The sequence below is a fragment of the Procambarus clarkii genome, chromosome 47, assembly GCF_040958095.1.
Source record: "Procambarus clarkii isolate CNS0578487 chromosome 47, FALCON_Pclarkii_2.0, whole genome shotgun sequence".
NCBI classification, from domain to species: domain Eukaryota; kingdom Metazoa; phylum Arthropoda; class Malacostraca; order Decapoda; family Cambaridae; genus Procambarus; species Procambarus clarkii.
In genome coordinates this window covers 12505846-12530307 of record NC_091196.1, presented here as the reverse complement: position 1 = coordinate 12530307, position 24462 = coordinate 12505846, and the positions used below count along the sequence as shown (strand labels likewise).

Genomic DNA, 24462 nt, shown 5'->3' with positions numbered 1-24462 from the left:
CGCGCCTAGATCCAGAATCCCTTCGTGTAGCAGTGGCCCTCCGCTTTGGTGCCCCAATTCACACTGAATACAAGTGTATTTGCTACAGGGTGGAAGCCGACCAATACGGACTGCATGGGTTGCATTGCGGAAGCACAAAGGGCTGGCATGCAAGACACAACGAGGTCAATGACATCATTAAGAGAAGACTCGTCTCAGCTGGGTGCCCAGCGGAGAGAGAACCTCGCATCCTAGGGGTCCAAAACCCGGATTTCCCCGAACTTCGCCCTGATGGCATCACCATATACTCATGGAAGGAGGGTAGACAGTTGGTGTGGGACTACACATGTGTATCCACCCTGGCTGACACCTATGTACACTTCGGAGCTGATCAAGCAGGTGGGGAGGCCAACCACAGGGAAACAGCAAAATCACTCAAGTACAGGCGACTGGAAGGTCAATACCTCTTTGTTCCCAGAGCGTCTGAGACGCATGGCCCCTGGGGCAAGAGTGCCTTGGGATTTCTCAAGGAATTGGGGTCCAAGCTCATTGACGTCACCAGAGACCCAAGGGCTTCCAGTTTTTTATTTCAGCGTCTCAGTGTGGCGATCCAGAGGGCAAATGCTTGCTGCGTCCTCGGTTCCTGTCCGGAAGCGGAGGAGCTTCAAGAGATCCATAACCTTTAGGCATTTGTCTTGTATGTTTTGTAACCTTTAAACATACAATAAAGCCAAAAAAAAAAAAAAAAAGGAAGGGGGTGGTAGGAGAAAAGCACAAGAACTCTATTGGAGGGGACCTACATTCCCTTCAATGCGTTATGTGTGGTTTCCTCCGAGGCTATGGGTCCCCCCTTCTTCCAGCCAGAGGTGGTACTCCCTATATCTCTATCTATATATATATATATATATATATATATATATATATATATATATATATATATATATATATATATATATATATATATATATATATGTCGTACCTAGTAGCCAGAACGCACTTTTCAGCCTACTATGCAGGGCCCGATTTGCCTAATAAGGCAAGTTTTCACGAATTAATTGTTTTTCGACTAAATAACCTACCTAACCTAACCTAACCTAACTTTTTTGGCTACCTAACCTAACCTAACCTATAAAGATAGGTTAGGTTAGGTAGGGTTGGTTAGGTTCGGTCATATATCTACGTTAATTTTAACTCCAATAAAAAAATTTGACCTCATACATAATAAAATGGGTAGTTTTATCATTTCATAAGAAAAAATTAGAGAAAATATATTAATTCAGGAAAACTTGGCTTTTTAGGCAAATCGGGCCTTGCATAGTTGGCTGAGAAGTTCGTTCTGGCTACTAGGTACGACTTATATATATATATATATATATATATTTTTTATGAGATATATACAAGAGTTGTTACATTCTTGTACAGCCACTAGTACGCGTAGCGTTTCGGGCAAGTCCTTAATCCTATGGTCCCTGGAATACGATCCACTGCCGCGAAGAATCGTTTTTTCATCCAAGTACACATTTTACTGTTGCGTTAAACAGAGGCTACAGTTAAGGAATTGCGCCCAGTAAATCCTCCCCGGCCAGGATACGAACCCATGACATAGCGCTCGCGGAACGCCAGGCGAGTGTCTTACCACTACACCACGGAGACTGCAAATATATATATATATATATATATATATATATATATATATATATATATATATATATATATATATATATATATATATATATATATATATATATATATATATATATATATATATATATATATATATATATATATATATATATATATATATATATATATATATATATATATATATATATATATATATATATATATATATATATATATATATATATATATATATATATATATATATATATATATATATATATATATATATATATATATATATATATATATATATATATATATATATATATATATATATATATATATATATATATAATATATATATATATATATATATAAATATTATTAAATATGACCGAAAAAGTAAGATTAATAATTCTAACACGAATTTTCTCAATCTTTCGTACATTACGCTTCACTGTTGGAGGTAAATCAAAAATCACTTCTCCAAAATTCATTTTTATTTCTAGTCTGACGCGACACGGGCGCGTTTCGTAAAACTTATTATATTTTCAAAGACTTCACAAATACACAACTGATTAGAACGTATCTCTGATTTTATATCTACATTTGAGTGAGGTGGTAAGGGTGATGTGGCATTAACACAAGACAGAACAGGAGGGGATATTAATAGGGTATTAAAAGTATCAACACAAGACAGAACAGAAACAATGGGTATTGAATAGAAGTGTTTGTAGAAAGCCTATTGGTCCATATTTCTTGATGCTTCTATATTGGAGCGGAGTCTTGAGGTGGGTAGAATATAGTTGTGCAATAATTGGCTGTTGATTGCTGGTGTTGACTTCTTGATGTGTAGTGCCTCGCAAACGTCAAGCCGCCTGCTATCGCTGTATCTATCGATGATTTCTGTGTTGTTTACTAGGATTTCTCTGGCGATGGTTTGGTTATGGGAAGAGATTATATGTTCCTTAATGGAGCCCTGTTGCTTATGCATCGTTAAACGCCTAGAAAGAGATGTTGTTGTCTTGCCTATATACTGGGTTTTTTGGAGCTTACAGTCCCCAAGTGGGCATTTGAAGGCATAGACGACGTTAGTCTCTTTTAAAGCGTTCTGTTTTGTGTCTGGAGAGTTTCTCATGAGTAGGCTGGCCGTTTTTCTGGTTTTATAGTAAATCGTCAGTTGTATCCTCTGATTTTTGTCTGTAGGGATAACGTTTCTATTAACAATATCTTTCAGGACCCTTTCCTCCGTTTTATGAGCTGTGGAAAAGAAGTTCCTGTAAAATAGTCTAATAGGGGGTATAGGTGTTGTGTTAGTTGTCTCTTCAGAGGTTGCATGGCTTTTCACTTTCTTTTATATATATATATATATATATATATATATATATATATATATATATATATATATATATATATATATATATATATATGTTGTACCTAGTAGCCAGAACGTCGTACTCGGCCTACTATGCAAGGCCCGATTTGCCTAATAAGCCAAGTTTTCCTAAATTAATATATTTTCTCTAATTTTTTTCTTATGAAATAATAAAGCTACCCATTTCATTACGTATGAGGTCAATTTGTTTTTATTTGAGTTAAAATTAACGTAGATATATGACCGAACCTAACCAACCCTACCTAACCTAACCTAACCTATCTTTATAGGTTAGGTAGCCGAAAAAGTTAGGTTAGGTTAGGTTAGGTAGGTTAGGTAGTCGAAAAATAATTAATTCATGAAAACTTGGCTTATTAGGCAAATCGGGCCCTGCATAGTAGGCAGAGAAGTGCATTCTGGCAACTAGGTATGACATATATATATATATATATGTCGTACCTACCTAACCTAACCTAACCTAACTTTTTCGGCTACCTAACCTAACCTAACCTATAAAGATAGGTTAGGTTAGGTTAGGTAGGGTTGGTTAGGTTCGGTCACATATCTACGTTAATTTTAACTCCAATAAAAAAAATGACCTCATACATAATGAAATGGGTAGCTTTATCATTTCATAAGAAAAAAATTAGAGAAAATATATTCATTCAGTAAAATTTGGCTTATTAGGCAAATCGGGCCTTGCATAGAAGCTGAGAAGTGCGTTCTGGCTACTAGGTACGACATATATATATATATATATATGTCGTACCTAATAGCCAGAACGCACTTCTCAGCCTACTATTCAACGCCCGATTTGCCTAATAAGCCAAGTTTTCATGAATTAATGTTTTTTCGTCTACCTAACCTACCTAACCTAACCTAACCTAGCTTTTTTTGGCTACCTAACCTAACCTTACCTATAAATATAGGGTAGGTTAGGTTAGGTAGGGTTGGTTAGGTTCGGTCATATATCTACGTTAATTTTAACTCCAATAAAAAAAAATTGACCTCATACATAGAGAAAAGGGTTGCTTTATCATTTCCTAAGAAAAAAATTATAGTAAATATATTAATTCAGGAAAACTTGGCTTATTAGGCAAATCGGGCCTTGAATAGTAGGCTGAGAAGTGAGTTCTGGCTACTAGGTACGACATATATATATATATATATATATATATATATATATATATATATATATATATATATATATATATATATATATATATATATATGTCGTACCTAATAGCCAGAACTCACTTCTCAGCCTATTATGCAAGGCCCGATTTGCCTAATAAGCCAAGTTTTACTGAATTAATATATTTTCTCTAATTTTTTTTCTTATGAAATGATAAAGCTACCCATTTCATTATGTATGAGGTCAATTTTTTTTTATTGGAGTTAAAGTTAACGTAGATATATGACCGAACCTAACCAACCCTACCTAACCTAACCTAACCTATCTTTATAGGTTAGGTTAGGTTAGGTAACCGAAAAAGTTAGGTTAGGTTAGGTTAGGTAGGTTAGGTAGTCGAAAAACAATTAATTCATGAAAACTTGGCTTATTAGGCAAATCGGGCCTTGCATAGTAGGCTGAGAAGTGCGTTCTGGCTACTAGGTACGACATATATATATATATATATATATATATATATGTCGTACCTAGTAGCCAGAACTCACTTCTCAGCCTACTATTCAAGGCCCGATTTGCTTAATAAGCCAAGTTTTCCTGAATTAATATATTTACTATAATTTTTTTCTTATGAAATGATAAAGCAACCCTTTTCTCTATGTATGAGGTAAATTTTTTTTTATTGGAGTTAAAATTAACGTAGATATATGACCGAACCTAACCAACCCTACCTAACCTAACCTAACCTATATTTATAGGTAAGGTTAGGTTAGGTAGCCAAAAAAAGCTAGGTTAGGTTAGGTTAGGTAGGTTAGGTAGACGAAAAAACATTAATTCATGAAAACTTGGCTTATTAGGCAAATCGGGCCTTGAATAGTAGGCTCAGAAGTGCGTTCTGGCTATTAGGTACGACATATATATATATATATATATATATATATATATATATATATATATATATATATATATATATATATATATATATATGTCGTACCTAATAGCCAGAACGCACTTCTCAGCCTACTATTCAAGGCCCGATCTGCCTAATAAGCCAAGTTTTCATGAATTAATGTTTTTTCGTCTACCTAACCTACCTAACCTAACCTAACTTAGCTTTTTTGGGCTACCTAACCTAACCTTACCTATAAATATAGGTTAGGTTAGGTTAGGTAGGGTTGGTTAGGTTTGGTCATATATCTACGTTAATTTTAACTCAAATAAAAAAAAATTGACCTCATACATAGAGAAAAGGGTTGCTTTATCATTTCATAAGAAAAAAATTATAGTAAATATATTAATTCAGGAAAACTTGGCTTATTAGGCAAATCGGGCCTTGAATAGTAGGCTGAGAAGTGAGTTCTGGCTACTAGGTACGACATATATATATATATATATATATGTCGTACCTAGTAGCCAGAACGCACTTCTCAGCCTACTATGTAAGGCCCGATTTGCCTAATAAGCCAAGTTTTCATGAATTAATTGTTTTTCGACTACCTAACCTACCTAACCTAACCTAACTTTTTCGGCTACCTAACCTAACCTAACCTATAAAGAGGGGTTAGGTTAGGTTAGGTAGGGTTGGTTAGGTTCGGTCATATATCTACGTTAATTTTAACTCCAATAAAAAAAAATTGACCTCATACATAATGAAATAGGTAGCTTTATCATTTCATAAGAAAAAAATTAGAGAAAATATATAATTTCAGTAAAACTTGGCTTATTAGGCAAATCGGGCCTTGCATAGTAGGCCGAGAAGTGCATTCTGGCTACTAGGTACGACATATATATATATATATATATATATATATATATATATATATATATATATATATATATATATATATATATATATGTCGTACCTAGTAGCCAGAACGCACTTCTCAGCCTACTATGCAAGGCCTGATTTGCCTAATAAGCCAAGTTTTCATGAATTAATGTTTTTTCGACTACCTAACCTACCTAACCTAACCTAACCTAACTTTTTCGGCTACCTAACCTAACCTAACCTTTAAAGATAGGTTAGGTTAGGATAGGTAGGGTTGGTTAGGTTCGGTCATATATCTATGTTAATTTAAACTCCAATAAAAAAAAATTGACCTCATACATAATGAAATGGATAGCTTTATCATTTCATAAGAAAAAAATTAGACAAAATATAATAATTCAGGAAAACTTGGCTTATTAGGCAAATCGGGCCTTGCATAGTAGGCTGATAAGTGCGTTCTGGCTACTAGGTACGACACATATATATATATATATATATATATATATATATATATATATATATATATATATATATATATATATATATATATGTATATATATATATGTATATATATATATATATATATATATATATATATATATATATATATATATATGTATATATATATATGTTGTGCCTAGTAGCCAGAACGCACTTCTCAGCCTACTATGCAAGGCCCGATTTGCCTAATAAGCCAAATTTTCCTGAATTAATATATTTTCTCTATTTTTTTTCTTATGAAATGATAAAGCTACCCATTTCATTAAGTATGACTTCAATCTTATTTATTGGAGTTAAAATTAACATAGATATATGACCGAACCTAACCAACCCTACCTAACCTAACCTAACCTCTCTTTATAGGTTAGGTTGGGTTAGGTAGCTGAAAAAGTTAGGTTAGGTTAGGTTAGGTAGGTTAGGTAGTCGAAAAACAGTTAATTCATGAAAACTTGGCTTATTAGGCAAATCGGGCCTTGCATAATAGGCCAAAAAGTGCGTTCTGGCTACTAGGTACGACATATATATATGTCGTACCTAGTAGCCAGAACGCACTTCTCAGCCTACTATGCAAGGCCCGATTTGCCTAATATGCCAAGTTTTCCTGAATGAATATATTTTCTCTAATTTTTTTCTTATGAAATGATAAAGCTACCCATTTCATTATGTATGAGGTCAATTTTTTTTATTGGAGTTAAAATTAACGTTGATATATGACCGAACCTAACCAACCCTACCTAACCTAACCTATCTTCAGAGGTTAGGTTAGGTTAGGTAAGGTTAGGTAGGTTAGGTAGTCGAAAAACAATTAATTCATGAAAACTTGGCTTATTAGGCAAATCGGGCCTTGCATAGTAGGCTGAGAAGTGAGTTCTGGCTACTAGGTACGACATATATATATATATATATATATATATATATATATATATATATGAATGAAAACTCACACCCCAGAAGTGACTCGAACCCATACTCCCAGAAGCAACGCAACTGGTAACTACAGGGCGCCTTAATCCGCTTGACCATCACGGCCGTCAAAAGGAAGTGATAGCCGAGGCTATTTGAGCCACTTCCCCGACGGCAACTCGGATGGTAATCTTGGGCATAGCATTTCACCAAATCACCTCATTCTTTGGGGCACACGTGAGGAACACAAATGCGAACAAGCCTGAATGGTCCCCAGGACTATATGCGAATGAAAACTCACACCCCAGAAGTGACTCGAACCCATACTCCCAGAAGCAACGCAACTGGTAACTACAGGGCGCCTTAATCCGCTTGACCATCACGGCCGTCAAAAGGAAGTGATAGCCGAGGCTATTTGAGCCACTTCCCCGACGGCAACTCGGATGGTAATCTTGGGCATAGCATTTCACCAAATCACCTCATTCTTTGGGGCACACGTGAGGAACACAAATGCGAACAAGCCTGAATGGTCCCCAGGACTATAAGTTTTCATTCGCATATAGTCCTGGGGACCATTCAGGCTTGTTCGCATTTGTGTTCCTCACGTGTGCCCCAAAGAATGAGGTGATTTGGTGAAATGCTATGCCCAAGATTACCATCCGAGTTGCCGTCGGGGAAGTGGCTCAAATAGCCTCGGCTATCACTTCCTTTTGACGGCCGTGATGGTCAAGCGGATTAAGGCGCCCTGTAGTTACCAGTTGCGTTGCTTCTGGGAGTATGGGTTCGAGTCACTTCTGGGGTGTGAGTTTTCATTCGCATATAGTCCTGGGGACCATTCAGGCTTGTTCGCATTTGTGTTCCTCACGTGTGCCCCAAAGAATGAGGTGATTTGGTGAAATGCTATGCCCAAGATTACCATCCGAGTTGCCGTCGGGGAAGTGGCTCAAATAGCCTCGGCTATCACTTCCTTTTGACGGCCGTGATGGTCAAGCGGATTAAGGCGCCCTGTAGTTACCAGTTGCGTTGCTTCTGGGAGTATGGGTTCGAGTCACTTCTGGGGTGTGAGTTTTCATTCGCATATAGTCCTGGGGACCATTCAGGCTTGTTCGCATATATATATATATATATATATATATATATATATATATATATATATATATATTGTGACAATAATCTCCTTCAAGAGATTGAGCCTGCTCTTCCCTCCACAAACACGTCGTTGAAATTATATAAAACGACTATGGAAGACATGTCCAACAACAACAACAACACCAGCAAGGCTTGCCAGGGTGAGCAAAACGTATGCAGCCAGCCACCTGTTCGGACTCAAACCACCAAACTACATGTTGATCGCTACCGGCTCCGCTGATTGGTCGCCGGTCTGGCTGCACCTGCACTCGCCCCCCCATACTACTTGATGTCTGGGGTCGCCCCAACCTCAGACCTCAGAATGTTCAGTGCTCTCGTTGTCACCACTCCTCCCGGCTAGACGCTAGCGTGTACTGAGAGAAGTGGTGGCTTAAAGCCAATATTCCAACACCTCCCATTTACTTTTGTATTGCACTTCTTGTTATTTTGCCTTAACGTAACTTTTCATTGTGTCATCTAATTATTCTTATTATTTTGATTGATTTTATTATAAGAATTTGTTTGTGCATTTTATTCATGTTTTGATTTAATTAACGTAATTAAAATTTCATTGTTAAAGTTTACTTGTGTTTTGTGTGTCTTCTCCTTACCTTACCACAGACGAAGTTCCAGTTTTTTCTATTTTTTTTATAACTATGTGACGAGGCCATACCCCTAGCCTTAAACAGCCGAACACCAACGCGTTACCGTCACAATATATATATATATATATATATATATATATATATATATATATATATATATATATATATATATATATATATATATATCCCTAGGGAAACTTGGCTTGGAAACTCCCAACCCATCCCTAGGGAAAGAATTAACCAAAAACAGGAATAGCTAGGCTTAGAATGGTCAAAGAGGATTAAGCGGTCAGAGAATAAGGATGAAAGATTAAAGAAAAGCCTCATGAACACACAATAAATGAATATACAATTATAATGAGACATTGTAAGCCTCTCTATCAGAGTTGTTTCTTAAACTGTTGTGCAATATTATAACTTAAAAATGGATCAAGTTTGTACATACCAGTACTAACATTAAGAAGATTTGGACACTGACTGATCAGGTGTCAGGTGTTGGTCAGGTGTCGGCCTATATATCCTCCCCCTTCCCTTCTCCTTAGTCAGTCTGGTGTTGACAAAGGCTTTGACAAGCAGAAACGTTCACCTCATTTCATATTTCTCTGTGGATTTTCCGCATATATATATATATATATATATATATATATATATATATATATATATATATATATATGTCGTACCTAGTAGCCAGGTGCAAAAGTAATTGCAGAGGGCCTATTGGCCCATATTTCTTGATGTTTCTATATTGCAGCGGTGTCTTGAAGTGGGTAGAATATAGTGTGCATTAATTGGCTGTTGATTGCTGGTGTTGACTTCTTGATGTGTAGTGCCTCGCAGATGTCAAGCCGCCTGTTATCGCTGTATCTATCGATGATTTCTGTGTTGTTTGCTAAGATTTCTATGGTGATGGTTTAGTTGTGGGAAGAGATTATACGTTCCTTAATGGAGCCCTGTTGCTTATGCATCGTTAAACGCCTGGAAAGAGATGTTGATGTCTTGCCTATATACTGAGTTTTTTTAGGCTAACAGTCCCCAAGAGGGCATTTGAAGGCATAGACGACGTTGGTCTCTTTTAAAGCGTTCTGCTTTGTGTCTGGAGAGTTTCTCATGAGTAGGCTGGCCGTTTTTCTGGTTATATAGTAAATCGTCAGTTGTATCTTCTGAATTTTGTCTGTAGGGATAACGTTTCTATTAACAATATCTTTCAGGACCATTTCCTCCGTTTTATGAGCTGTGGAAAAGAAGTTCCTGTAAAATAGTCTAATAGGGGGTATAGGTGTTGTGTTAGTTGTCTCTTCAGAGGTTGCATGGCGTTTCACTTTCCTTCTTATGATATCTTCAACGAAACCATTGGAGAAGCCGTTGTTGAATAGGACCTGCCTTACCCTACAGAGTTCTTCGTCGACTTGCTTCTATTCTGAGCTGTGGGTGAGAGCACGGTCGACATAAGCGTTAACAACATTCCTCTTGTACCTGTCTGGGCAGTCACTGTTGGCATTCAGGCACATTCCTATGTTTGTTTCCTTAGTGTAGACTGCAGTGTGGAAACCTCCGCTCCTTTCCATGACTGTTACATCTAAAAAGGGCAGCTTCCCATCCTTCTCCATCTCGTAATTGAAACGCAACACAAAATTTTGTTCAAATGCCGCCTTCAGCTCCTGCAGATGTCTGGCATCAGGTACCTGTGTAAAAATGTCGTCAACATTGGTCACAAGTTGTAGAGCTCCTCCAGCTCCTGAGATGGTGGGCAGGAACCATGGATGCAGTGAGCATTTCCTTTCTGGATCACCACACTAAGGCGCTGAAAAAGAAAACTGCCAGCTCTAGGGTCTCCATTTTTTTCTATTAGCTTGGACCCCAACTCCTTCAAAAAATTAGCAGCACTTTTACCCCTTGCACCAAGTGTCTCTGAGGCAATGGGGACAAAATTATAGTGGTGTTAACGGCATAGACGACCAACGTCGTCTATGCCTTTAATTTTTAATTTAATGCCGTCTTCGTCCCTTTAATTTACCTAATTTATACCTATTGCACCGTGTTTTGTCTTGTGTTGAAAGTTTGCTCTATCTTGTGTGGAAAGCTTTGTTCACCTCATCCAAAACTGTTGTAACATATCACCTCACCCAAATGCGGGTATATAAGATTAAAGCTGTTTAAATGATAGCATAGTAGAACTCTGTTTAGTGTTTGCAGGTTATAGTTGTGTGTGTGTAAACTAAAGTCTTTGAAAATGTAATAAGTTATTACGAAACGCACTCAAGTGTCGCGTCAGACTAGAAATAAAAATGAATTTTGAAGAATTGCTTTTTCAATTTCCATCGACAGTGAAAAGAAACATAAGAAATATTGAGAAAATTCGTGTTAGAATTATTAATCTTACTTTCTCGGTCATATTTAATATATATATATATATATATATATATATATATATATATATATATATATATATATATATATATATATATATATATATATATATATATGTCGTACCTAGTAGCCAGAACGCACTTCTCAGCCTACTATGCAAGGCCCGATTTGCCTAATAAGCCAAGTTTTCATGAATTAAGTGTTTTTCGACTACCTAACCTACCTAACCTAACCTAACTTTTTCGGCTACCTAACCTAACCTAACCTATAAAGATAGGTTAGGTTAGGTTAGGTAGGGTTGGTTAGGTTCGGTCATATATCTACGTTAATTTTAACTCCAATAAAAAAAAATTGACCTCATACATAATGAAATGGGTAGCTTTATCATTTCATAAGAAAAAAATTATAGAAAATATATTAATTCAGGAAAACTTGGCTTATTAGGCAAATTGGGCCTTGCATAGTAGGCTGAGAAGTGCGTTCTGGCTACTAGGTACGACATATATATATATATATATATATATATATATATATATATATATATATATATATATATATATATATATATATATATATATATATATATATATATATATATATATTAGTATATTTTGATAGCAGTCTTTCCTGTAGACATATATTATTAAATATGACCGAAAAAGTAAGATTAATAATTCTAACACGAATTTTCTCGATCTTTCGTACGTTTCTTTTCACTGTTGGTGGTAATTCAAAATTCAATTCTCCAAAATTCATTTTTATTTCTAGTCAGAGGCGACACTTGAGCGCGTTTCGTAAAACTTATTACATTTTCAAAGACTTTACTTTACACATACACAACTGAATAGAACTTACACATCTTCGGTTTGTTTATATCTACATTTGAGTGAGGTGGTATTAATAGGGTATTAAATTCCTAAATACAAGACAGAACACGAAACAATGGGTATTGAATGGAAGTGATTGTAGAAAGCCTATTGGTCCATATTTCTTGATGCTTCTATATTGGAGCGGAGTCTTGAGGTGGGTAGAATATAGTTGTGCATTAATTGGCTGTTGATTGCTGGTGTTGACTTCTTGATGTGTAGTGCCTCGCAGACGTCAAGCCACCTGCTATCACTGTATCTATCGATGATTTCTGTATTGTTTACTTGGATTTCTCTTGCGATGGTTTGGTTGTGGGAAGAGATTATATGTTCCTTAATGGAGCCCTGTTGCTTATGCATCGTTAAACGCCTAGAAAGAGATGTTGTTGTCTTGCCTATATACTGGTTTTTTTGGAGCTTATAGTCCCCAAGAGGGCATTTGAAGGCATAGACGACGTTGGTCTCTTTTAAAGTGTTCTGCTTTGTGTCTGGAGAGTTTCTCATGAGTAGGCTGGCCGTTTTTCTGGTTTTATAGTAAATCGTCAGTTGTATCCTCTGTTTTTTGTCTGTAGGGATAACGTTTCTATTAACAATATCTTTCAGGACCCTTTCCTCCCTTTTATGAGCTGTGAAAAAGAAGTTCCTGTAAAATAGTCTAATAGGGGGTATAGGTGTTGTGTTAGTTGTCTCTTCAGAGGTTGCATGGCGTTTCACTTTCCTTCTTATGATGTCTTCGACGAAACCATTGGAGAAGCCGTTGTTGACTAGGACCTGCCTTACCCTTCAGAGTTCTTAGTCGACTTGCTTCCATTCTGAGCTGTGGCTGAGAGCACGGTCGACATAAGCGTTAACAACACTCCTCTTGTACCTGTCTGGGCAGTCGCTGTTGGCATTTAGGCACATTCCTATGTTCGTTTCCTTAGTGTAGACTGCAGTGTGGAAACCTCCGCTCTTTTCCATGACTGTTACATCTAGAAAGGGCAGCTTCCCATCCTTTTCCATCTCGTAAGTGAAACGCAGCATGGAACTCTGCTCAAATGCCTCCTTCAGCTCCTGCAGATGTCTGACATCAGGTACCTGTGTAAAAATGTCGTCAACATACCTGCAGTATATGGCCGGTTTCAAGTTCATGTTGACTAAGACTTTTTGCTCGATGGTACCCATGTAGAAGTTTGCAAACAGGACACCTAGGGGAGAACCCATGGCGACCCCATCTACTTGCTTATACATGTGCCCATCCGGGCTCAAGAAGGGTGCCTCTTTAGTACAAGCTTGGAGTAGTTTCCTTAGAATATTTTCTGGTATGTCAAGAGGAGTACAGGCCGGATCACGATACACTCTGTCGGCTATCATCCCGATTGTCTCATCCATAGGTACGTTGGTAAACAGCGATTCTACGTCCAACGAGGCTCTTATCCCTGTGGCCCGTGTGCCCCGCAGTAAGTCAACAAATTCCTTTGGAGACTTCAGGCTGAAGGCGCAAGGGACATAAGGAGTCAGCAGGCCGTTGAGTCGCTTCGCCAGTCTGTACGTGAGTGTGGGTATCTGGCTGATGATTGGCCGAAGTGGGTTTCCAGGCTTGTGTGTCTTGACATTTCCATATGCATATCCAGGTTTATATTCCCCAATGATCTTTGGCAGGTGGAGTCCGGATTTCTTGGCGTTCACAGTTTCGATCAGTTTGTTGACCTTTGCTTACAATTCGGCTGTAGTGTCCTTCGTTACCCTTTGGAATTTAGTTTGGTCAGAGAGTATGAGGTTCATTTTCGCCAGATATTCGTATTTTTTAAGAATGACGTATATTGGCGACTTGTCACCTCTCCTGACAACTATCTCCTTGTTCTCACGAAGGCTTTTAGCTGCCACTTTGAGCTCGGGGGACAGTATGGTGCTTCTGTAGTTGCCTCGATTCTTTCCTCCTTCCGCAATAAGTTCTGCTTGTAAGGTATCTTTGGTAGTGACCTTCTTTTGTGTCTCGAGGTCGAATATGTCGTCCAACAGAATTTCCAACTCCACTTTCCGGGCCATCTCACTCGGTCTGGACATAACGTGACAGTTTATACCCAGATTTAGGAGAGTGACTTGGTCCTCAGTGAGGTTAATTCCTGCAAGGGTCAGGAAGCCATCTCTTGGTCGTGGAATTGCCATAGGTCCTCCATATAACATTGTCAGTTTCTTGATAATCCTTGTTTCAGTGCTGAGGTGATGTCGGTCTGTGAGGATGTCGAGGTGTTGTTCAATGCGGGTACGGAGACTTTCGTCGATGTTGCTATTTCTCCATTCGTTTGTAGTATGAAGTAGTTACGTTTCGTTGTCTTTGATTTCATTCTCTGCCTTGTATATCTGATCCCGAATCAGATCCTGGCGATATTTTATAGTGAAGGCTTGATTCCTTGCTGCTGGGTCGTGCGCTTTAATATAAATATTAATACAACACAGAAATCATCGATAGATACAGCGATAGCAGGCGGCTTGACGTTTGCGAGGCACTACACATCAAGAAGTCAACACCAGCAATCAACAGCCAATTAATGCACAACTATATTCTACCCACCTCAAGACTCCGCTCCAATATAGAAGCATCAAGAAATATGGACCAATATGCTTTCTACAATCACTTCTATTCAATACCCATTGTTTCGTGTTCTGTCTTGTGTTGATGAAATTAATACCCTATTAATACCACCTCTTGTTCTGTCTTGTGTTGATGAAATTAATACCCTATTAATGCCACCTCACCCCATCCACCTCTCTCAAATGTAGATATAAAAACGGAGATGCGTAAGTTCTATTCAGTTGTGTATTTGTAAACTAAAGTCTTTGAAAATGTAATAAGTGTTACGAAACGCGCTCGTGTCACGTCAGACTAGAAATAAAAATGAATTTTTGAGAATTGATTTTTGATTTACCTCCAACAGTGAAAAGAAATGTACGAAAGATTGAGAAAATTCGTGTTAGAATTATTAATCTTACTTTTTCGGTCATATTTAATAATATATATATATATATATATATATATATATATATATATATATATATATATATATATATATATATATATATATATATATATATATATGAGGTTTAATTTAGCGATTTATCTATTAAAAAGTTTGTGCGTAGATTCCGTATAAATAGTTACGGGTTGTTTAAATTTAAATCACCAGAGTGAATAAATCAGTGAGCGTGAATAAGTCATCGCCCTGCGTGAACAAGTCGTCAGGTAGTATTAATAAATCATCAGAAGGGTTAGGGCTTTTCACAACGAATAAATCATCAGTCATCGTGATTAATGCAACAGCTGTGTGAATAAGTCATAACGCAACGTGAATAAGACATCAGTGAGTGTGAATAGGTCATCAACCAGCGTGAATAATTCATTAGCCTAGGTATAACCATCATACCAGCGGGACAACGCACGCCAATCACCAGAGATGCCGCTGATAATGCTCTCAATATATAATTACATAATCCAGGGGGACAAGAGTTCTCTCCCCGCTATTCGAACTGTATTTCAATAATCTCAAATTCCATTCCAAATATCTTTTTGCTATTTATTTCGTATCTTTAGCATTATTTCAGCTATATTTCAATTCTTTAAGAATGTCTGCCTGTCTGTCTGTTCATAGATGGGGCTATAATTCCTCTAGCCCCATCTTCCGGGCTGCAAACTCTCAGGGCTCTGAGAAACAATCCAGAAAATACTGCCCACTTAACCTGATTATGATGATTAGTGTAATAATGAAATACTTTAAATTTTTAATTATTACTAACTATTGTTAGAGTAATAATAGTTTATTATGACTCTAATCATCACAATCAGGTTAAGTGGGCAGTATTTTCTGAATTATTTCTCAGATCCCTGAAAGTTTGCAGCCCAGAATTTGTTGATAAAGAAATAATGAAAATATTGAAAATTTGGAAGACGATAAAATACCCAAAATGTTTCGTGGATGTCTCGTATTATACAAACATGCTCCCAAGTCTAAACCAGAACTTAAAAACTCGTTGGTATTACCGTATTCTGAATGACTGGCAAAACTAGGCCCAGGCCGGAAAAAAATAAATATTAACCCAGCGTTCAAAAATAATAATGAAGTCCATTTTGAGTCCATTCTTAATTACAAGTCCATTTTATTTAAGACCCAAGTCCATTTTATTTAAGACCTTGGCCCCGTCCGTAGCAGGTTGTGAACTCCATCGCTTAGAGTGAGTGTGCATTTGTTTACATCGGCCACTCTGGTAAATATCTTTCCTCACGTTTAAAGTAACACTCTTAAGCAATTCACAAAGTCTAGCACTATAATGTAATGTATTTACATTCCAGTTTATATCACCATACTATCGGCTTCAGAAGGGCTAAATGTATTGTTAAAAGTAAGGGAATCATTGAACGAAATATGATTGAGTCAGCTCTGATCAAACAATGTAAAAAGCATCCTTAATATGAGCCCTGGCATGTACAAAAAAGATTCTCAAATAAGCTTTAATATAGCACGTCAATACAACGTAGCATATATTTGTTGTTTCCCACCGGCGTCACTTTTACGGCTTACACTCTATTCTCCTGTGTTTTGTTGATTCCCTTATTACCATTGTAAGAGGAAGGAACATTTGTTTTAAGTTTATTCTTATTTAATTTTTCCCTGGCCATTTTTCTTCTACTTTTTTCATAAAGTAAATTTGCACCAGAGGTCGTACCCTCACAAACTTTTTAAAAAATATATATATATATATATATATATATATATATATATATATATATATATATATATATATATATATATATATATATATATATATATATATATATATATAAATATATGTCGTACCTAGTAGCCAGAACGCACTTCTCAGCCTACTATGCAAGGCCCGATTTGCCTAATAAGCCAAGTTTTCATGAATTAATGCTTTTTCGACTACCTAACCTACCTAACCTAACCTAACCTAACTTTTTAGGCTACCTAACCTAACCTAACCTATAAAGATATTAGTTAAACTTATTAGTAAGTAATTATCCTTAGTAAAGGAAATGATAAACTGGACTCTGTTATAAATCCAACTAAATGTGGAAAGAATTCATGTTTCAGCCTGTCGTTCCTCACATTGTCACTCTGACTAGGAAGAATCTGTCAATATGGCTATTATATATCATGATGATGATTAATTCTACAAGTTAGTAATTTTAGTAACTACTTGTCGTTAATACAAATGTTGTATAAAAATACAAGAGATGTATGAAACTGTTGGTCATTTCCAACATAACTCCGGGGGAAGAAAACTCGGGTCGTAGTTCAGGTCTTAGTACTAACGTACACCTGTTTCTGTATCCTGAAGTTATATTTTGGGTTAGTAGGTTAGTACGCACCTAACGAATGTTCCGAATCTGTGGCAGATATGACCCCATGTCAACATGGGGACGTAAATAAACATACAAAATTATTGAATAATTCTCTGTAAGAAACAGAATGATAATTTCAAAATGAAATATGAATAATTAGATCATTTGAGATCAAGGAGACTTCGACAATACAATGAGGTCACTGTCCAGGGTGACTATGACTCGTAACTATCTAGTTACTGGACATTAACCCACCACTGCATCAGCATGGTCACCTCAAGTTTAAATAATGAGTTATCTATACTTAAGCAGAATCAAAATATTGTTTCTGTTTGCAGTTCTGAGCAGCGACCCTAAATGGTCTAGTGTTCTGTTGAACAGAATCAATGTTCTCTGAAACTTGGGTTATAGGTACATCTGTAGAACATTCATGTTCTGCTAACTCTAAAGGTACTAATTTCTCTGGCTTTTTAAGTTAGTAGTGCCTCGACGCTGAACCTTAACAATTCGTAAAATACCATGGTGGTCAGGATGAACATCAACAATTTTGCCAATAGGCCATCTGACCTGGGTCCATCACTGTCTATTAGGACAAGATCACCTGGTTTGAGTTGAACTTTGTTGTATGGGCTTGCAGCTCCATAGTGATATTCTCTTAAAGCAGTAAGATATTCACGTGTCCAGACCTCATTCCATTTCTCGATCACTCTTGAAAGGTGTTTATAACTCTCCACCAAGTCACTCACTCTGACACATAAAGGGTCAGTCGGATCCTCGACTCCTAGATATATTAGATGGCTAAGAAGACCACCATGAATCAAATGAGAGGGATTTAGGGGTACTCTTTGAGAAAAGTCTTCTGATACGTAGGTTAAAGGTCTGTTGTTGACTCATGCTTCAATTTCAACGACAAGGGTTGAGTGAGATTAATTTTTCTGCCGGTGTAAGGCCTTTCTTGACAGTTCCCACCATTCGTTCGTAAAAACTACCTTGCCATGGGGCTCGTGGAGGAATGAATTTCCAGTGGCATTGTCTCTGTTTGAGCAGAGTGTACTTCTGATGGTTCTATATTTCTCATAAGCAGGTTTCTCCTGCTACGAAGTTAGATCCATTATCTAAAATCATTAATTTTGGGCAAGATCTCCGTGCAGCAAATCTGCGAAAAGCTTGGAGAAAGGCTTCTGCACTCACGTCATAAGTGACTCCTAAATGTACGCCTCATGTGGTAGCACGTGAAGAGACAAATATAGGCTTTCACCGGAATCTTATCCGAAGTGCTGGTTAAAATTAGTGCTCCTGTGTAGTCGACCCCTGTGGTTTCAAAGGGACGAAGGTGAGTACCGATTAAAATCAGTGCTCCTGGGTAGTCGACACCTGTGGTTTTAAAAGGACTAAGGTGGACGACTCGCTCCTTAGGTAGGGACGGCGGTCCTGGAAAAGGACACACCCGAGTATCATATCTCCTGCAGTCTACACAAGATTTGATTAAGGATTTGACAGTTTGGCGACCTTGGGGAAACCAGAAACTCTGTCTAAGATCGATAAGAGTATCTAATACTCCACCATGCAATATATTATGCTCATGCTAATGTAGTTTAATATAGTTTTTAGTAGTTTTAGTAATGTAGTTAATGAGTTTAGTGATGATATTGTGACGTGATAGAAATATAGGATTCTTCGTATCTAAATTTATTTCTGCATGAAGCAGACGACCGCCGCATCTCTAAATGTTATAGTTATCTGAGTTAAGCCAAATGCCCAAAGTCTTACTCAACTTATCTGGGAGGTGTTCATATTCCTTCCCATAAGTCTCATTCCCATTGTTGAGCTTGCTTGACCCAATATACGATGGGACTAGGAAATCGATACTTGATCCCTATCTTGTTGATGAAATCAAATACCATTTCGGTAACTCTTAGCAGTTTACCTAAATTGGAATAATGATGAAGATTGATAGCTAAAGTTCGAGGGGGGGGGGGGGTTCTGGATCCAAAACAGGGGTAGTGATATTGGTAACAATATCTTGTGGCTTCTGTTGGAGCCACTGACCACTAACAAGCCATTGGGGTCCATTAAACCACTTCTCGGTTTTAACTAACTATTTTATAGTCAACCCTCTGGATAAGTAGTCAGCTGGATTGTCCTTGGTGGGGACATGTATCAATTTGTAACCAGCAGACAGTTCTCGAATTTCCCTTACTCGTTTGCTGACATAGGGAGTTTTGTTGTTGTCGTTTTTTACCCACTGCAATACTGCCTTATTGTCTGACCACATTACTATTTCACCAAAGTGAATATTACTGAGTGTTTTGATCGGGCAATGAGCCAGTCTTACATCCATTAATAAAGCAGTTAATTCCATTTGGGAAGGTGACCTCTTTTTAATCGGGGCTACCCTTGCCTTTGATGTAAGCAAAAATAACTGTTGAGTATTAACTAGATAGGCTACTGAGTCATACACTTTGCCTAAAGCATCGCAGAACACATGTAAATTTGTGGGTAAATTTAGTCCTAAGGCATTTCGAGGAAACTGTAAAATAGTAAGTTTGTGGTAATCAGGAATTAACTGCTGCCCTTTTTCTTGGAGATCTTCCGGCAACGTTTCATCCCACCCCAAATTCCTTTGCCAGCACTCCTGCATAAGGAGTTTGCCCTTAATTAGGATAGGACTGAGTAGGCCTAAAGGGTCAAATGGCTTGCTGACATGGGAAAGTTTTCTCATAGTTAGGGGTGAATGCTTGATTTCCACCGACTTGATATTTAATTGGTCTGTGGAAGTATTCCACTTCATACCTAAGACTTTCAGTTTGTGAAGTACCTTATAATCTGGGAATTCTTCCTCGATTATCTGGTTTAGTTGTTTGTTATTTGAGGCCCACGACTGTAAGGGCATAGTGGCTCCCAACAGTTCACGATTAAATTCATGGTAAATTTCCACTAGTTTATTTTTATCTTGCGGTTCCTTGAAAATTGTCAACATATTAGTTGTTGCTAATCTCAGTCATGTAGGGGCTATTAGACTTTTTAAGATGTGTATCCAGAGTAGCCTGGAGTAAGAATGGTGAAGATGTCGCTCCGAACAGCACCGAGGCAAACCTATAAGTAATGACGTTGTTATTAGGATCCTGTGGATCTTTCACCCAGAGAAATTTAGTAAAATCACGAGCCATCTCTTGCAAGCCTACTCTTAAAAAGGCCTTACTAATGTCGGCCGTATAGGCAAAAGTACCAGAGCGAAATCGTAATAAGACATCTTGTAGTCTTTGGGTTAGGCTAGGTCCAGTTTGTAGACAATCATTTAATGACACACTGTCTGCCTTTAATATGGTTCTACAGCTAAATACAATCCTGATTGGTGTCGTAACTGAATCTTTCAGGACAGCATGATGTGGCAAGTAATGGCCTGATTTATGGTTGTCTTCTTCAACAACTTCTATAAATTTATTAGTAAGTTGTTGCTGTATCCAGGCATGATACAGTTGTAATTTATCTGGTTGCTTGCGTAGCCTAGCTAACTGAGAATTTAATTGGGTTAAGGCCATGAAATAATTTACTGGAAGTTGTGGGTGATTCAGCTTCCACGGGAGTCTCACCCAATATTGATTATCTTGAAAAAAATAACAGTATCAAGATATTGTTGATAAGTCCATGTGTCATCTGGACTAGGTTGATCAGGGACGATGCCTAAGATGTCCAAATCCCATAATTTGTGGACGGGGATTAAACTCATCATCCTCGGTTTCGTCTCTGACATGTAGTGGTGACTGTTCTATGTCTAGTCACATCACTATTGAATTGTTTGGTTGGTTACTATTAGATTTAGTTTTCTGTTGGAGCAACACCGGTCCTGTGAGTAGCTTACCCCCAGCTGACAGCAACAAGTTTACACCTCGTTGCCTGGTGCATCCGGCAGTTAATCTATAGTAGTAGTCAGCTCCAATAAGGATACCTAAATCGTTGAGATAGTCTGTATTTATTTTATGATTCGCTAGCCTAATACCGCTACGTTTAAGAAATTTGACTGTTTGAGCAAGACCTGTAATATTATTTTTATGTAAATCTGAGGTGATCTTGTCAACTAATATAGCTAGTATTGGGCTGGTGAAGCCTCCTAAACATACCAAGACTTAAACATCCTGGTAGTTACGAGGTCCACTGCTCGTTAGGATTCCAGAGATATTTAAATTCACTCGAGTAACCGGCTTCAGTTTCAACTGATCAAAAAGTTGATCAGTCCACAGTTCGTCCACTTTTTGACCACTCGTGGTCAATAAGACCATGGGTGGAAATCCTAGATCCAAAGTGATTAATTATAATTGAGCTGTTGGTAACGTTGTTGTTTTACTTGACTCTGTTGCAAATACACTTATGTCTTGATACACCGTGCAATACGGTACAGATGTAAATTTTGTAGTTTTCTTATGAGGATTAGTTTATCTTAATTGATCACCACCACACAAGGAGTAATGGTGTCTACCCTTGTTGCACATACGTAAGGAGACAGTACAGCTATTGGGGTCATGAGGACCCATCCACTTTGTGCATTGGTGTAATTCTTGCAAACAATGAATTCGGGAATTATGGTCTGGATATGTACTACACTTATAAGTAAGATGTTCATTATTGCAGAACAAACACTTCTTCACTGTAGGAGAAGTCATAGGAGTGGTGCTCACTACTGGGGTTGAAGGGTTCACTGTGTATGTACCTACATTTCCAGATTTCCATTTAGATGATGATTTATTGGAATTTGGTTTTACTACCGTAGTTGCAGTACGTTGGGGTTTATGATGAGAATTAGTAGAGAAGTTTGAAATACTCTTCCCATCTTGATTGGCTCTTTGTCTTTCGACTAGGGTATGTAAACCTTCTGTGATCTTGTTTTTGGTCAGAGAGGTTTTATTGTACATAGTACACAATTTGTCTAAAGTTTTCCTCGGTAATTTACGCCTTACAACTACCTTGGTCATCCATTCAGCAGTCTGAATTTGAACTTTAAGGCTTAAGACCTAGAGTAGAGACTCGATCTGGTTCTAGTCTGAAAGTTTGAAGTGAATCTGTAGAATTGTTAGCAGTTGGTAGATCCAACAATTTTTGGACTAAAATAGTAATAGTCCTTTCTTTGTTATCGTAGTTGCTCTTAAGAAATTGAACAACTAGGTCGTAACCATCACTGGTCAGTCTTATGTTAGAGATTACTTTCAAAGCTTCATCTCGTAACAATCCTTGTAAATGAGTGAACTTGGTTGTTTTGGGAATGTTGGTTATGGAGTCTATTGCATCCACAAATTTGCTCCAGAAATCATCCCAGCTCTAATTCTCGTTACCAGAGAATGCAGGGTATACTGATCTGAGGTAATTTGACATTAGGATCTGGAATTGCAGTAGAGGCTGTTGTTAATTTGTTTTTAGCTATCTGCTTTTTGAAGGGTTGAAGTTTAACCTTTACATCATCTTCATACTGGTTTAAATTATTTACAATGTCATCAAGTTCACTTTCACCTATTGAGGTTTTGTAAAGTTCTGACAAGTACAGATTCATATGTTGCTTAGTTTGCTCGAATTTACTTTCGGCAACTTGAAGGAAGTTCTCAAGTTCAATGTAGTCAACAGGTGACTGTTGAGACAGATTTTGACACTTGGTAATCTGTCGGGTCAAGTGACCTTTCAGGCCTGTAAGGGTCTTTTTCATTCTGTCAGCCGCTTCCATCTTTCTGGGTAAGGGCTGGTCTGATAGTAAATAGTTGTTACTGATGTAACTGGGATATTGGCTCATTTAATGGAGCTCAATATTAATATAATAGCCTAATGTATTTGAATAGACTACACTACCTCATTCAGAGGTTAATTTACCTACCTAACAATGGATAGCTAATATCTGAGTAGTACTTGAATGTGACTATTGGGATTTCGGCCAGTTAGCTCATCAATTATCACCATTCGATGGGATAGTGAATATTCAGTAGCACTCAAAAAATACATGAAATAGAATGATAAATACACAGTAAATGGTTTGTAGATCCTACCCTAATTAGGGTCAGCACAAATTTGTATAATATGTATGTATGTACACCAGCACTGTCTAGTACAGTACTCGCTAAATAATTCCTACTTAGGAATGACTAAATAGTTTAGGCTGCGTTTGTACACACCTTAGGACAATTACAGTCTAAAAATATTCAATCTCATCAGAGGTTGACATATGTACAATGGTGCAGATATATGGATATATAGTGCTATTTTTGGGATTTTTTTATATATAATGTATGTACTTATAAATACAAGTGAAAAATAATGAGTATATACACTAAGTTTGACTTGATAGCCACAAGCGTTTGTGATGATTAATAGTATTGACTAATTTATTGACCACATTGGTCCTGAACTCTCCTGACAGATGTACACCGTCTGAGGCCAAGCCCTGTTGATATGGTCTGGCTGTAAAATAAATGTAAGTGGCTTCCAATCTCGCTCTTTCCCTCAGCCAAAAGTTTATGTATTTAGCAGAACGCTGATAATATTCGGGATTCACTCCCCAACGGTTATCATTTCTTAGTTGGCGAGGTTCCACCAATGTGAATACCACATTTAAAGGAACTGATAATAGTTTTTTAGTGGTTAATTATTTCAGCTGCTTGATGAGTAGGATGGATATCATTACCACCTAAATAAATTATGGTTAAATGGTGAGGTCATTCTAATACAGGTGTTAATTAATATTGGATTGTTGCAAAAATTGTGAGAAGTTGCTCCTGGTGACGTAAAATCTATAGAGATGTAATCGGTCGCCACGCTCCACTGACGACGTATCGTATCGGGCAAATTGTTGCATGTGTAGGTGGCGGAAGCCTAACACTTCGGTTGACGTGGACCCGGG

At 37.4% G+C, this 24462-nt stretch overlaps 1 protein-coding gene across 1 annotated transcript; it reads right to left on the bottom strand.

Moving 5' to 3' along the window:
• Positions 1–19683: 19683 nt before the first annotated feature.
• Positions 19684–20565, bottom strand: LOC138350800 (uncharacterized). The gene has a single exon (XM_069302235.1). The coding sequence runs from the start codon at positions 20563–20565 to the stop codon at positions 19684–19686; it is 882 nt and encodes a 293-aa protein (XP_069158336.1).
• Between the last annotated feature and the right edge of the window lie 3897 nt (positions 20566–24462).